The 17,368-nt window shown below is 45.0% G+C and overlaps 1 protein-coding gene across 5 annotated transcripts in view; it reads left to right on the forward strand.

Moving 5' to 3' along the window:
* ltbp1 (latent transforming growth factor beta binding protein 1) overlaps positions 1-17,368 on the forward strand; it is a 70,735-nt gene that overhangs the window by 2,774 nt on the left and 50,593 nt on the right. For all 5 annotated transcript variants that reach the window (XM_084470838.1, XM_084470839.1, XM_084470840.1 and 2 more), the window contains exon 3: positions 5,575-5,896. In XM_084470838.1, the coding sequence (XP_084326964.1) occupies positions 5,575-5,896 (322 nt within the window). The remainder of the gene's footprint in view (positions 1-5,574; positions 5,897-17,368) is intronic.

The raw sequence follows: 17,368 nt of genomic DNA on the forward strand, positions 1-17,368 counted from the left end.
CTCAGAGAGAGAGAGAGAGAGATGTGGACAAGCTAAGCCTAAGCCAGTGTTTGAGGTGGAACTAAGACTGACTTCTCCCATCTCTTGAGCCATCAGACCCATGAGACAGATGGATGTACCATCACATGGTCTGGTCGTCCCAACTTGTTATGTAACCCCCAATGCTCGATATAGTGTAGTCTGTACCGAGCCAGTAGTACACAGGGCCCAAGGAGTGTGTGTGTGTGTGTGTGCGTGTGTGTGTGTGTGCGTGTTATTGTGTGTGTTAGTGTGTGTGTGTGTGTGTGTGTGTGTGTGTGTGTGTGTGTGTGTGTGTGTGTGTGTGTGTAATTGTGTGTATGGGTCAGGGCAGCCACACACACCATGGGACAGCTCCTTTGTTTATGTTATCACAGGAAATGCTGCACAAGGCTCCTGGCTGCGTGCCAACAAAGTGCCCCACCTCCTTTCTCTTCCCACCTCTTTCCTCTCCTCCTTCCCTCTCCCTTGACCTCCTCCCCTCTCCCGCCTTTTTTTCCCCCAACTTCACCTCCCCTCACCTCCTCCCCTCCTCCATCTCCGCCTCCTCCCCTACTGCTTTTGAGGTTGTCCTTGATGGCTCATGTTTGAAGTCTGGATCACAGGACCGCCGGCGGACAGAGTCCTCCTCTTGTCCCCCACTCCCACAGAGAGAGGTGGGAGGAGAGGGTGGGATGTAGCACTGTAGCATGTAGAGCTAAGCAACCCCACACAGCTATATGTGGCGGGAAGTACTTCACTTTGTCACTCACTGGATAGATAACACTTTATTCTGAACAACCTGAACATTAATAGTAACTACTACTCATATTGAGTAGTTTTCTCATAAATGTATAGTTTTCTACAAAAAAAAATCTATTTTGTAATGTTACTACTGTCCTATGCTTGCTATTTCCAAATGTCCCATCTAGGATAAATAAAGCGATTATATTGCTCTGCAGGTCAGGAACATTAGAGAAGCGTCCCCCAGTCCTGTATAGTGCGTCTCTGGGTCAGCTGACTCCTACTGTACTTCCACGTCGCTATATCAGAATATTTACCGTCCCAGAGCAACCGGGGGCTTAGGGCGAGCCTGAGTCTGTTCATCTCTTGACACAGAGCTTTAGTAGAGACGGATGAAATATGTATTTTATTTATTAGCCAGCTGCAGCCGATGAATCAGTAGGGTGAAAAAAATGCTGACATTTTTCTTGTGGAAACATTGAACAAGTTGTTGCTAGCCATATGTGGTGAATTTTGTAAAACGCTTTAACTCTCACTCATTGTCGTTAATGAGATGTGGTCATCGGGTTGCGTTTTTCCTTGCCCTACTCCATCTTTGCTTCTTTTTCCGTTTAAGCGTGATGCTAAAACTGCTTTTGTTGACGCATGAGTTAATTGTCAATTGTGAGTTCTAACAATTGACAAATGACGTATTCGTTATTCATCAAGTTTTTCCATTGTTTTTAGTGGTGATGTTGAACAATGACAGAAAACCACAGAATACTGGCGCCCATGTCCTCTACGTCACAAACTGCATCCAACACAATGGCAAAGATGAAAATCACGTTGATTTGAGTATTGTTGTTTTGGTAGATTTCAGGAATGTAATTTTTTGATATAGTCATATAGTGTTTCTGGGTAACGTGGTTTTGAGTAACACAGTCTTGTTCCTGTGGTGGAATGGAGGGCAGCCCTGTTACAGTGTGAAGGCAGAGGCAGAGACCTCCTCTGAACCTCAGCTCTGCAGAGGTCTCTCTGCGTGTCTCTGTCTTGGCTCTCCTAGCTGGGTGCGTGTGTTTCCGGGCTCCTTGGTCCGTCCGTTATGAAAGAGGATCCAATCACAATGATGAGGACACATTCCAGGCGGCTAATCGGCTTCTTCCAGACTGAAAATGAAATCAAATGTCTGACCGTTATTAAAAGAGTGTCAGGTTTGCACCTGGCATGAACCCACTCATATCTTTCGGCCGTCATCGTAGTTTATTAATTACCAGTCAATCAAAACGTTTGGAAGGAGCAGAATATTAAAAAGTGAGCAGTTTGATCTTAGATGAGATTAGTGGTGTTGAGTCAGGTAGCCTGGCTTTAGTGGGCTTCAGGACATACTGGGGGAATTCAGGTGGTCCTATTGGAATAAGGGTAGGGGATGTGTTTTTCTAACTTGACGAGGAAATTAATAGAAAACATAGAATCGAAAGGAACAGAAGGGCAACAAGATGGTTCAATACCTCTGGGAGGAACATGTAGAAATATGAATTATTAACTATATCTTACACCATCTTTCATAGCCCAGTCCACTCATCTTCAATACATCCCATTTGGTGGATACTTTAATACATCGTGCCTTAGAATACTGTGAGTGATAACATAGATGGCCCCAGAAGGAATAATCCTCAAATTTCCTCATAACCCTTCCCAGATTGGGCATCAACAATGAGCATCACCAATCAGAGCAATAATAAAAAGCAGTAAAAGTCATTCTGTAGGTGGCGTCTGGTCCACAGACTTCATAGGCAGTAAGGGTGTACTGAAGGGTAACTGGGCTGTTCACACGTTGCCTCCTCCGCATGCTGGATTGTTTTTCTCCCATATAACGAGACGGTGAGTGATCTCTGCAGGGCCTGATTACATTTACCTCATTTTAGGAACAGGAGGTTCGGAATTATGCCCTGATATATAAAACAATGGACTCCAGTGTGTGTGTGTGCGTGTGCGTGTGCGTGTGTGCGTGTGCGTGTGTGTGTGTGTGTGTGCGCGTGCGTGCGTGCGTGCGTGCGTGTGCATCTGTGTATATGCATGTGTGTGTGCCCCTCCCTAGCTCCTAGAGTGTACAATAACATCCAATGCAGCAAGGTACATTCTACATTAGTGTCCACCTGATGTTTGCCAAATCCGTTCAAATCATAGTTAACTTTGTTTCTGCGATGACGTTAAGTAGGGTTAAAGTGGACGTTATGGTCTCAGCTGATGTCGTAGACACAACAAACACTTGAGGGCCGTTGTCATGCCAAAGTTCACCTACCTATAACCTCCTGATGGAATGGATAATGATCTCTAATGGCCGGACGACAAGGCCCGATCACCAGCTGCTCATCGGGGCATATATATATAGTGTAACGGCTCTAGGTCATGTTGTTAGAGTTGCATTGTGTTCGATTTCGATGTTGTGACAGCTTGATAGGTGACACATACTGTTGCTTGATGTTCTGCTGTCAAACCATTTTGGAAATAAATAAAAACTGAAAATCAGGGTTGAACATTAATCTTGTCGTCCTTTTCGAGTGGTACCTATAGTGAAAAACTGCCTCAGAGTGATATTTTTAAAAAAAGCTTCCTCTCGTTACAAATGCTAGCTCTGCTCTCAAAGGGAAATACCAGAAGTGTGTTAAGCTGTTCATACGAGCCATTGTGATTTGCCTCAAGATGAAAGCCAAACTTAATCTAGGGCTCTGGGTTTAGTCCTTCATCAAAGTGTTCTCCAGACTCTGGCGGAGCCGGCCTGTTCATACCAACTGCAACCTGGAGACAAAGCCTTACTTGACTTGTTGGTTAGGGTATACTGCAATAGAATGTTATATCCCTTATGCTGCTCTGATGCCTTCACTGCTTTTCATGCTGGGTCTATCCACCTTGGTGCAGTTGGGTTCCTCCTCTGCAGATTTCTCAAGCCTTGCAGTGGCACAAAGAGAGCCATTATACGCCCGCGTGGCTCCAAGACTGCTTCTCACCTACATCCCCCACCACCACCACCACATGAACACAACCACATAACACTCGCTCAAACATACATATGCACAAACATGCAGATGCACAAACACCAGTCGTACACACCCTGACCCCTGCACTAGCCCCGTTCCCATTTAGATCAGAGGCTCTGGAAGTTGACATTTATTTTCTCTCGCCTCCTTTCTGCTCCACGCTCTCATCGCCATTTTTTAAAATTTACTCTGTCATCCTCGCCCCTCGATTTACTTTGGAGTAGGCCTTTGAAGAGTTGGAAAGAAAAGATCACAAATAGGTTGGGATGATGTAATCTATGTAGGGTGATCCATTTAAATCCTAATGATGGGACTATTATGAGACTAGTATTGTCTGGCCTATTGGTTATTGTTGCATTGTGATGGTAAAGTGACCTCTAGTGTGTTCCTGGTATGACGGTCTCAGTAAACCAATAAGTTGAACTGCAGTGTTTTCCTGGTATGAACGTCTCTGTGATACAATCAATTTAACTGTAGTGTTTCTCCTGGTATGAACTTCGCCTGAGCTCATAAGAACATCAGAGCCGAGTTGAATGGTAAAAACTGTTGGCTTCTGATATAAAAGGACTGGTGATCTGTAACTTTCAGCATGATGATGTTTTGGCAAAACTATCTCAGGGTGAGAGGGTGGCAATGAAAGTAGCCGGGGTTGTATCATCATCGCTGAGGTCATCGCCCCATCACACCATGGTGCTGGGTGTGTGTGTGTGTGTGTGTGTGCTCAGTGGGGGTGCAGGACCCTCAATCACTGCATTTGTTCATGCGGCTACTCCATGCCAGCAATAAAGATTTTCTTTTTTGAAGTTTAATTTTTTTGCAGTAGTAGCCGGGTCCCCCTTACGCATACAAAAACATTCCTGCGATGTCTTAGGCGGGAAGGCATGGAGCCCATGTTGACATTTGGCTTAGCGTTCATTAATCATGTCAAAGGGAGAGAGAGGCTAATTTAGCTGGCAGGTTTGGAGTGACGAGAACACGTCCCGCCCTCTGGGGTTTCTATGGTGTTGGTACTAGAGGCCATCTTTAAAGTTTGTATGATTAATGGATACACCTGTCACCTGGTTTCTATTCTAAGCACCTGTCTGTCTGTGTGTGTGTTCATGTGCATGTGTGTGCAAACGTTGGCCCATTTGTAAATGAGAAAGATGGAAGCTAATATAATTATAATCAGACTGCTGAATGCTAATGTCCAACAATTTCACCACAGGGTCCAAAGACCTCAAGAGAATTATCACAGCAGGGATGGGATGTTGTGAGACAGTTGTCTCTTCTTTGCTATCGTTCACCTGTGATTCTGATCACTTGTGTTTTTTGTGTTCTGCAGAGAGTATGTACAAAAGTTAATGGCATCCATTTGCTGCCATTCTTGCTGTGGTATTTGGTTATGGTGATGAATTTGGGCAATAAAGCGCTGACATATGTTCTCATTTTAAAGGATTGGGATTCATTTTAAATCCACAAACTTCTGTTTTTCGTGACTCTTTGCTCATGAACTCAACCACACCTACTCTAAGTGCTGTCTTGATAAATGAGTGGACGAGTGAAGGTGATATTTTGATCTAAGTGCACACCATAAAGCAGAAATGCATCTGCCTCCATAAGCTTGTTAACACATGTCCCATTTGTTTCCATAGCTTCCTGCATGCATCTGTCTGTCACTGTTTATCTCCATATCTATATCCTGTATTAAATCAGGCCAGATTCATCACACTGATCCCTCCGTCTGTGTGCTTTTCTATCTTTTCTCTCTGTCTCCCTGTGCTTCCCTATCCTCTCTCTCTCTCTCTCTCTCTCTCCATGGGCTTTTGTGCCTCAGCCAACTGCATCCCACAGTGCCAGAATGGAGGAATGTGCCTGAGGCCCCAGCTTTGTGTCTGCAAGCCTGGATCCAAGGGTAAGGCCTGTGAACAGAAGACCTCATCCACCTCCACCTTCCCTGGCCTGCCTGGGAATGGACACAATGGTGGACATACCAACGGACACGCGGGCGGACACACCGGTGGACATAACGTGGTACCTCAGCGGCCCATACCCCAGCAGGCGTCACCGCAGGGCTATGGCCACGCCCCCCCGCCGCTTAGCAACGTGGCCCAGATGAGGTTGACCCAAATGGTTCGACCACAGTACATCCAGCAACAGTAAGTGTCCCCTCTCCGGCTCGCTTAATATGGAAACTTAACCACCAACAGAGCTAGCCCTGGGCTTTCATTGTTGTCACCTGTCAATGCTTTGGTGAATTCGAAAATCACACTTGTGGAATATAATCCCCTCCTTTTTCTGTTTTTGCTTTGCGTTCTTTTGAGGTATTAACTAGCGCTGTGTCACAATAACGTCTTGGCGAGCATTAGCTCCAGACTGGTCTGAAGGCTCATCTGTTGATAATCATGGAGCCAGCGTGTTTGGTGAGTCAGCATTTGGCAGAATGGTGAATGGTCCAGAGACTAACTCGCCTCGAATAGCAGACTTACACGAGCAAAGCGGATTTAGAAATGATTTTAAAGTTGTTATCTTCCCCCAATGGAGCAAAAAAAAAAACGTTGCTCAATTGGTGTTTGGAGAGATGTTTCTTTCCAGTCCTCCCTCATTATCAGCATCCATCCATCAGGGTGATAGGAGAACATCTCCCAGCGTATTTATGAAGTGCAGCTAAACCCCGCTGCGGTCAGCCGTTTCGGTTTGTTTTTCCTTGTCACTGCAGGAGACAGCCAAAAAAATGTGCAATCCTAGAGACTCCTGTGCTCCTCCTCGCCGCCTCCTCCCCCGCCCTGTCAGGTCTAATAGGAGCAAAAACAGATTAATCCTCAGATTTTAATCCAAACTTGGAGGCGCTATGTGTTAACGGAAGGGTCCAATGTCAACCAGCGGGAGCGTGCCAAGCGCTGGCACAGGTGAGCCCGAGCATAGCGTGATGAATGATATTTAAAACGTTAATGAATACATCGGAGCATGTGCAGCCGCCGTGAAACGCAAAGTTGTACTTTTGCGTTTGCGCCGTGGGCGAAGGTAATTGCTACCAGATCAGTGTCTTCGAAAGCTGCTCTCAATTTTCCGAGGGGGATTTATGTCTCTGGGGGCCGCGATTCCCCTGGTGCCCCTAGCAACAGCAGCAGCACGTCAACTACAACGCATGAGAAAAACACTGCAATAATCTCTGGGTCAATAACTCTTAATCGCTGCAATTAAGCAACGCACAGACAGTCGGGGGTAGCGCTTAGGTAAGATTAATTCTCAGAGGAACAGGGAAGAGCACGCTTGTGCGGGATGGGCCATATGTGTCACGGATGACTATTAAATCTGCTTCTCTGTATGTCTGCATTATGTATATGTTTGGACCTGTACACTGTATTTCGCCATCAGGCTGCCCATGGATAGTTAGTGGTTCGTGTTTCCCCTTCCCCCTGAGAAGAGGATACAAAATGCTCTCTTTGGGACACATTAGTCCTTTGTATATTAGTGAGAGTATTATTGATCGTCTGGCTTCATAATAGTCCTGTCTGCTCAACTAAAGCATGGCATGAACACAGTCAGGGTCAGGGGTTCCATTCCCTCTTGGCTCCTCTTGGCTTGTTGTTCGGGTGGTCAAATGTTCAGACCTCCTCATTCTCCAGGGTTCGTCATGAACCCAACCCCAGGGTTCAATCCATCCTGCTGGTTTCCGTGGTAACAGTCCTACGCAGTAGACTTCTACCTCTCGATACTTTATCCTGCTTACATAAGTTACAGTTAGCTGGTGGTAAAAACAAAACCCTAAAATATTGCCACATCATTAATGTGAAGGTATCGGATAATGCAAATATTGTGCCGATGGATTCTGTCAATATTACCCCGGCTTTACAATCTACCACTGTTTGGAGCCCGTTCAAGACAAGCGTCTCTGTTCTGGCCCGCTCAGGAGTAATTGCGTGGCTTGTGTGTGTGTGTGTGTGTGTGTGTGTGTGTGTGTGTGTGTGTGTGTGTGTGTGTGTGTGTGTTTTTTTTGCTTCTCTCGCCACTCATATATGGGGGGGGGGGGAGAAAACAAGGCAAAGGGAACCGATCTTAAGCAGAGGCTGGCAGCCCAGGTGCTTCTATAGGCTCCTTTGTTCCCCGGGCCGCTGGCTGGGTCAATGCCGAGCCCGTCTGTCTGTCTCCCCCGCGGTGTTAGGGGTGGCAACGGCGGTGGTGGAGACGCGAGGCCGTCTGTTGACGCTCGCACCACACTCAAAAACCGCAGAGGCTCTAAAGAAAATGTGCAATATCGCTCGATGGCTGCCCTGGTGTTTTTCTTATTGGGTCGATCCTCTCGCTGTATCCACCGTTGGCCTCACGGTTGAGAGCAACGGTGGTCGGCTGCCAGTCTGACCTTAAGCCCCGTGATGAGAACCATAAGGGGTGGGAGGTGGGAGGTGGGAGGTGGGCGTGAGAGGTGGGCTGTTTTTGAAGCTTGAGCACCCCAGGTTTTCAGGGGGAGTGGCGACTTCTTGTGGAGGTCATGTGTCTTCAAGGGCCTATCGTTAACCCCAGCTTCCGGGTGATGTTGTTGTGGGGAAGGTGTTTGTAGAGGAGGTCCATGTTTGGGGTGTCCAGAGAGGAGGAGTTCACACAGACCCACACACTGGTAAAAGTTTGACATTGAGAGTGAGAGAGTGTAGGTTTGTACTGAATGTCCAACACCAGTCCGGACCCTTTCTTCTCTCCACACGGTCCTAAAGCCCACCTTCTTCCTGCCTACTTTATTCACCATGAGCTGGCTCAACAAATGTTATCTTTGTAAATTTAGTGGACGGTTCCCAACCTCAAACCACCTCCAGAACACTGCCAAGCGAACTGGCCTGATGTTTCCTCAAACAACTGAACACAGACGGCTCTCAGAATGTATCGGTGTAAGAACCCCATCATTTTGTATGCAAAAAAAATTTAATATCCAGATAATTCTGACAGGAAAAACCACATGAATACGAGATGTTTTGACGGTATTATTAAGTTTGTTTTGGTTTTGCATCCTAGCATTCTGCTCACCACGCTAAAGGAAGTGTTATTAGAAAAGCAGGTAAGGCTGAATACACAAGCTAAATCAAATAAAGTGGACCCAGGGTAAGTACTGCAACCACTCAAGTGCCACGCAGCCTTTAAGACCAAGAAAACACAACAAAGCCCACCCCCCTTAACACCACATAACAATGACCTCCACCACCACCCCTAGATTTAACCCAGCCTCTAGTCCCAGTGTTCCCCATCCGTGGGTTGGAACCCCACTTGGGATCAGCTGATCCGCAGATGCGGACACAGGAGATTGCTGACTCATGAACTAAAGAGTGATTACCCTTTTTGTATGACATTTACATGACAGCATTTTCTCTAAAGGTTTCTTAAGGGTCCTGTATACCTGAACAGAGCTCCTTATGATTCATAGCCATGAGCGAGCTAATCCCTAAGTCTGGGCCGATGCACATAAATCCACTGGGACAATGATGTGACAGGCAGATGTTGATTGGATTAAAAGGCTGTGTGGAAGCAGATGTGAGACAACAATGTAAGATGTTGTGGTTGCAAGAATCGCCAGACCTTAAAAATGGGAACACCGGCCAAATAAGGTCTGGACCTGGAACCGGTGCTCTGGTCTCACAACATGAAGCCTACGTCAGTAGCAGAGTTCCCCAGCTCCAGCCAGACTGTCTTCCCCTTGGCTCCCTGGTTAGGGTGTCTGCTCCAGGGCTGGGGGTGCCATGCGGTCGGGCCCAGCCGAGGGTCAGGGGGTTCAGCCTTCCGCTAGACGGAGGAGTGGGTTGGTTCTGGAGGGAAGAGGGAAGGAGGAGTTGGAAAGAGATTGAGCTCTGTGGGCCCGAAGCTGTCGGACGAACCGGATAGTGAGTGAGTGAGCGAGCTAGAGAGTGAGCTTAAGAGTGAGTGAGCAAACTAGAGAGAGTGAGCGATCTAGGGAGTGATGTAGCGAGTATGCGGACTAAAGAGCTAGTGAGGAAGAGAGAGAGTGAGGTATGAGGGACAGATTCAGCCAGCGAGCAAGAGAGTGAGAAACAGAGTTGATGAGCCAGCTAGAGAGAGGGAGGGAGTTTGAGAGAGAGAGAGAGAGAGAGCTAGAGAGTGAGATGGAGAGTGAGAGCTACTAAGAGATCGAGCTGAAGAGAGAGTGAGATGGTGAGTGTGCAAGCCGTATGGTGAGCGAGTGTCTGTGTTCGGAGAACTCTGATACTGAACAGACTGCAGAAGGCTAGGAGTTACCAATCTGTTGTTTAAACAGAGAGAGAGCTGGATCTCCTTACTAATAGCCAAGCCCAGTGGTGTCTGGTAACCATTCCTTGGCCCCGGCTCAGCATCCTCTCCTTGCTGCATTCTCTCTTTCCTCCTCTTTCAACCAAGAAAAAAGAGAAAGTAATTACATGGCCATTGCCAGCAAACTCCGTCATGCCAGATATTTTGTTGAGACTGGAATAAGATCCAATGTTTATAGTATCTCCCTCCCTCTCTCCCTTGCTTGTCTCCCCCTTCTCCATCTCTCTCTCCCCCCCCCCTCCCTCACTCCCTCTCTCCCTCCCTCTGCCATTTCCCTCAATCTCTCTCTCTCTCTCTCTCCCCCCCGTCTCCTCCCACTCTACCTCACTCTGTCCCTCTCTTTCTCCCAACTCTCTCTCTCCCTCTGTCTCCCTCCTCTACGTTGTCGGCCCACTGGCAGCAGAGCATTATTATAAACACTTGGACTCATTGACACCTGAGAGAAATCATGTCCGTCACTGGTGGAGAATCCTCTGGTACTGCATTCCTCATCCCTATTGGAACGCAAGCATGCATGCACTCACACACACATCCACATGTACGCACACACACCGCACGCACGCAATCACACACACACATGCACACGCACGCGCACACACACATATACATATACACACGTTTTTATATACGTACACATATTCTCTGTCCTGCAATAGTCTTGACTTTGGTGTTTTATTTTTTTATTTCCATAAATAATGGATGATGGATGATTCAAGTTCTGTATCAGGACATTAAGACGGATGTCTTGATACACGACTGTTGTGTCAACACAGACAGACAGACATGGCAGACATGAGGGTAGAAGTGGAGACACAGATGGAGAACAGACAGACTTGTAGGCAGACGGTGGGTAGGCTATCATCTATCACAGAACAAAATGCTTTAGTTAGACTTGCTCCACCGAACAGGAAGTTATATATTTTGCCGGGATTTGTAAAAGGTGAACTCAACGCAGACTGTGGCCTTTGCCAACACAATAGAGAGAGGAGTGAATTATAAACCAAAACCCGGTTGCTTATATATATATATATATATATATATATATATATATATATATATTGATAAATCTCCTCCCCCCACGATACAATTATTATTCAGCTGCCACTTTGATTTATCGGGCCTCTTTCATCCAGCTCCATAAATAAAAGCAGCTGTAGACCCTTTTATTGCTCCTTAGGAACAGTTTGTAGCACTTCAACTCAAGTATTAGCCCTTTTCCATAACAGTGACGTATTGTTCAGTAATCCACAAAATCAGAAACAGTAGGATTAAAATGTGCTCCAGTCTTAAAAAAGTGACAGTAGTATAGGATGTGCTCTGGTCTTCTAATGTTTTTGGACTGAACTCGACGATTAGCCGTCACACAAGTTCCCTTTTCACTCCAAACCCTTCATGAGTCATTCATGTCTTTACTAAAAACCAAACAATTTACACTGTAGGCCTACAAATATGTGCTTTCCACTTTGTTTTAAGATGAAGGGAGAGAGAGGTAGAGGGGGGGGAGATAAAGAGGGAAAGAGGGCGATAGAGGTAAAGATGAAGGGAGAGAGGGGGTGTATAGAGAGAGAGAGAGAGAGAGAGAGAGAGAGAGAGAGAGAGAGAGAGAGAGAGAGAGAGAGAGAGAGAGAGAGAGAGAGAGAGAGAGAGAGACTACACAGTCTCAGTGTGTAGAGGAAGTCTCCAGCTGGTGCTTTCTGTGACTTTGGAACACAGACACACACACACACACACACACACACACACACACACACACACACACTTTTACAAAACCTAATCCTCACACACTTAATAAGAACCTATTTAACAAATCACATAAACAATGACTGCAAGGTGCGGGTGAAAGTGTGAGACACACAACGCAGACACACACAACGCAGACACACATACACAAACACATGTGTTCCATCCTGGAGGCAGATGTATGGTAAGCTGAGAGACCTGTGCAGACTTGTATAGCACCAACAGAATGGCTATTTGAGACGGCATGTTGCAGCAGGGCTATTTACAAGACGATGGCAGGCTATGTATTAATACCAGGCCTCGTTGCACAGGATATGAGCTGGTCCCAAGGCAACTATTCCTTCCAATCTAGTCTCCGGGATCTATCCGCGTCTTAGTCCTTTACTTTTATTTGTTTTTTGTCAACTGCAAATTGCGTTCAATATGACCGCAATAGGAGTCTTTAGCATATTAACATCTGAAGTGACTAACAAGTGAAGCTGGGAGAATTGGAAGCATACAATCAGTATTGAAGTAAAAAGTGATACTGCTGTAACTAGTTAAAAAAAACTGGACGGATTACAGAAGAGCAGCTAAAACAAATCAGAAATAAACTAGAAATAAGTCGATTTCCACATGAACTTGAGTCTAGTTGAAAATAATGAAACTTCCCAACACATAGTCACAAAAGAAACTGTGAAGCAGGAGCTCCGGGTGGACAAAGTTCTGTTGAGTAGAATCAGCTGGATCGGTGGTCTGAGGAGGTTCTGAGCCTGAGGAGGGTCCGACTGTTGAGTAGAATCAGCTGGATTGGTGGTCTGAGGAGGGTCTGACCGTTGAGTAGAATCAGCTGGATTGGTGGTCTGAGGAGGGTCTGACCGTTGAGTAGAAGCAGCTGGACCGGTGGGTCTGAGGAGGGTCTGACCGTTCAGTAGAATCAGCTGGACCGGTGGGTCGGAGGGGCTTTATGAAGACCCTGGGGTGATCTGCTGGAGGTCAAAGGTCTCGTGTTTGAAGCTTGTGGTTCTCTGCTATGTTTTTCAACTTCTTCTATGGCTCGTGTGTAAATATTTGTTGTATTGGATCTGGATGGGATGGGTCCTGGATTTTGCTATTTCAGATGGGATTCAACCTTTTCCCCAACCCCTCCTTGGGAATTAACGTTAGCTTTTGAAGCCGCTTGGCGACGTAGACTCTTCATTACTCAAGTCTTCATCACCTCATCCTCTCTGTTCTGTTCCAGAACATTTCAGCTTAGAAGCAGACAAGCTTTTGCAAAGCCAACTAACAAATTAATTTAATCTGATTAAATAATTAAAGATTAATTTATTTGTAAATTAGTCTTCTTGCCTTCATTTAAAGGCAGGAATGATTAGTATGCGTTGGTACTTGCTGCTACTACAGAGGGAAGCAATTTAAGCTTGTTTTCATTGTCAATTAATCCTATCTAATCTAATTGATTGATGCTTTGTATTTTTTCTTTAATTAAAAATGTCTAAATTGTTGGAATCAAGGCGATGAACTAGGGTTTTACTGTAGACCTTCTCTTTTGCTCTCTCTTTCTAACTCTTTTGACTTTCTCTCTCTCGCGTTTGGTCAAGAACAGCTAAAGAAAGTTTTCCTCTGGATAAATGTTGGCGAGAGAGAGCGGGGGGGGGGCTGGGGGAGGGGGGCAGAGTGAGATAGAGGAGATGGTGAGAAAGACAGATGGAGAGAGAGAAAAAGGGAGAGATTGGGAGTGCTGAGCTGCTGTGAACCTGAATAACCAAATAAGACCAGACTGAACTTTTGCCCTGCAAGTTATTGAAGGTGTATTGGTTGTTCTCAAAGTTTAGTAGACGGTTAACCCCGTGTTCCTGTTTTGTTGTGTGTTTCTGGGTGTTGATGTGTGTGTGCTTGGGGATAGCTCAAACTACAGCAATTGAATGGTTCCTGTCCAATAGTGAATGGTGTACCACCATTCAGTATACAGCCCTGATAAGTAAAGTTTAAACTTTAAACCATTCACACACCTAAGCTTCTGGAGAAAGTTGAACTTTGACATGGATGGGTTGATAGATGGAAGGATGGATGGATAGCAGAGATGTATAAAGTACTAGAAACCCAGACTTAAGTAAAAGTACAAGTACTGTATCAAAAGTGACTTGAGTAGAAGTAGAAGTGTTCTTTAAACACCCCACTTAAGTGGAAGTACTAAAGTATTCAAAATGTTTTGTACTTAAGTATTGCAAATAGTTTATTTTAAAATGTACTACTCAAGTACTGAAAGTAAAAGTACAAGTATTGTGTTATTATTAAAGAAAGCAGTCAAAAGTTTGATATCATATTGTTTATATTTTCTCAAATATTTAAACTGAAGGACACACAATTCCTTTGGCTGTAGCAGCAAGGACAGGAATACATACAGAGCTGTCTTAAAGCTGTCAAAGGCCACATACAAGTGTTTATGTAAAAACAAACAACTAAAACATTGCAAAGGCCAGAGGGGTATAGAAAACGTCTAAGTGACAAACATGGGTAAGTTAAAGGACAATTCCGGTATTTTGAACATTCCTGTCTCGGGTATTTGGCTCATTTAGAATCGCCCCTGCCTGCTTCAGAATGGCTGGCGACGTGTCCTTAAAACAACCCTGAACGTTTGTTTTCAGAAATGTGCAACTCACCAACTAAGTACAGTAGTGAAGTAGTTCTACTTCGTTACTATACATCTCTGATGGATAGCAAACATAACAGATAACAAAATAAATAATAAAGATCACAACTAAAAGAACACAAATAAAACAAAGACAACTTCTAGACAAACTATCACAGCCTTTACAACTCAAAGTGGGACAAGAAGATGATCTAAGGTACACAGATAAATCTTAGAAAATTATAAAATAGATCATTCTCCTTCTGTAAATTTACAGCTGGCTGGTTCTTGAATGTATATGTAGTTTTACATTTGTTTAATCTATGCAAGTCGATTCTATGTCTAGCTCCAGTTGAGCTAGACACAGATATAGAGCAGCTAGACATAGATATAGCGGAGCTACTTATAGCTATAGCACAGCTAGATATAGATATAGAGCAGCTAGATGGTCTCTGTCATCACTGAAACCGCACGACTGGAAACCAAACGGTTTTCACCAGCGGCAAGCTGGGTGGAGTGGGACGGGAGGCCCTGCCTGGTCTTCTGTGTGCCTCCTTACACAGAATTCTTCTTTTATTTCTTTCCAGCTCTATTGGCCAAATTTAGAATCAATAACAACCTCAAATATAGTTTGGGGTTCATGTGTTTTTTCCTGACTTGGACGTCTGGCTGGTTTCTCCTGTGATATTCGTCTTTGTGGGCCTTCAGCCAAACCCAGCTCTGCTCGCCTCTTAATCTCCGCCTGAATTTGTCTACCCGACTAGCCGTGCCTCAGTCCAAGTCCCCTCATTGAAAATAGAAAACTGTGGAAACAGTTGAAGCTTATCTACTGCATGTACAAGCCCATTACTGTCAAAGACTTTTAGTCTGGGCATGTCACTTCTCCTCAATAGCTAGCATCTCTCAGCTCCGTATCGGCTTTCTGTTTTGGGAATCATTACCATGTTTGAACCCTGTTTCAGACCAATACATTATCATAAACTATACGTGTTATCTCTGTTCTAGAGGAACATGGGTTTAGTCCCATTTAGGTCTGCACACACTGAGGATGACCCGTGGAAACTTATTTTGTTATAAACTCATAAACTTGTATGTCACCTTGCCGTCACACATACAGTTGTTTGTTTGCTTTCTTTGTCCTGCTGTGGCGTCACAACGGGTTTTGGCAAAGCAATGTGGTGCTCTGACTAATTGTAATGACGCAGTACACATATTATAGGTCATTGTGCAGTGTATTGCTGTTTAGTGATATATAGGCCCAGCACTGCTGGGCATTCTATTTCCAGATAGGTGCCAGTAAACAGCCATCTGACATCGCCTACTCCTTGACAACAGCTCAGGGGAGAACGTTGGCAAATACCCAGAGACTGTCTCATCACTTTTTTTCTCTCCTCCAAACTTTGTCTCTTTCTCTTCCAAACTTTGTTTATGTGTTTTTTTTTAGTTATTGGCACAAACAAACAAATAACAGGGCCTGCCTCCCACCACAAACACCAGGCTCCTTAAAAATAGGACCAGATGATAATATATCTGCTACCCACTGTCAGGTAATCAACTGTCTCACCAGTGCTGCAAAGAGGTGATTTCATATTGCTGGATCACTGGTTGATTCAGCGATCACTGGTTGATTCCCCACCCCCAAGGTTCCGCCCAGTCGGTGATCTTCATAAGTGATCAGAGAGAAGTAGCACGTTTGCCAGGCATAACTTATCTTTTCAATAAATTATTTAAGAGTAAAAGCACCATCATAAAGCCCTTCCCAGTGTTGTTGTTATAAATAAGTTAGCTTTGTGTTCTCTGTCCGCCAAAGCTTTGACCAGTCAATCAATGCTTTACGCCTGGATAACGAATATTCATGTGAGAGCTCGATGTTTGTATTGAGTTGGTGAAACGGCGAGTGGATGGACGGACGGACGGACGGATAGGTTCCCCAAGCAGAGCTCTTCATGGGTTCAGGTTCTCCTGCCAGCCCCAGTGGGCTGAGCCGGATTTAGAAGAGCTGAACATGACTATTTTACTATTTAATAGACGATGCTATCCAAAGCGACTTAACAGGGAGTGTTGTTCAGCCACATTAATGAGCAGGTAGAGGTTAGGGGAGATGGCTTAGCGATGCCTACAGGCAGACTGCAGGCGATGGGGCTCGAACCCAGAACCTTTCAGCTGGGAGCCAAACACCCGAACCACGAGACTCTCCTGCAACTTTTTTTTAGCATGTGGGCCATGTGGAAGAGCTTAACACATACTGTGGCTTCCAGTGCCTGGCGTTCCCTGCTACCACCAGCAGCTGCTAGGAACGTCTCCTTAATGGAGTTATTTCTGTGGTTTCTGCTGTTATTATTTGGAGTGTCCTTATGGTGGGCGGAAGACTTGGACTGAGCCGGAGAAGGAATGATGTGGGACGCTGGGGTTTTAACCCACAATCTGGTATTTATGGTCCGATGTCTGAGAGTATTGACTATAGTGTCTGGTGGTACATTCTACTGTCTGAGAGTATAGACTAGAGTCTGTTGTTACAGTCTACTGTCTGAGAGTATAGACTATAGACTGTCTGAGAGTATAGACTATAGACTGTCTGAGAGTGTAGACTAGAGTCTGTTGTTACAGTCTACTGTCTGAGAGTATAGACTATAGACTGTCTGAGAGTATAGACTATAGACTGTCTGAGAGTGTAGACTCTCAGACAGTCTGTAGTATAGAATATAGACTGTCTGAGAGTATAGACTATAGACTGTCTGAGAGTGTAGACTCTCAGACAGTCTGTAGTATAGAATATAGACTGTCTGAGAGTATAGACTATAGACTGTCTGAGAGTGTAGACTAGAGTCTGTTGTTACAGTCTACTGTCTGAGAGTATAGACTAAAGTCTGTTTTTACAGTCTACTGTCTGAAAGTATAGACCATAGACTTTCTGAGAGTATAGACTATAGACTGTCTGAGAGTATAGACTAGTCTGGTATTATGGTCTATAATAAAGTCTACCGTCTGG

This window comes from Micromesistius poutassou (assembly GCF_964030765.1).
Source record: "Micromesistius poutassou genome assembly, chromosome: 7".
Taxonomy (NCBI): Eukaryota; Metazoa; Chordata; class Actinopteri; order Gadiformes; family Gadidae; genus Micromesistius; species Micromesistius poutassou.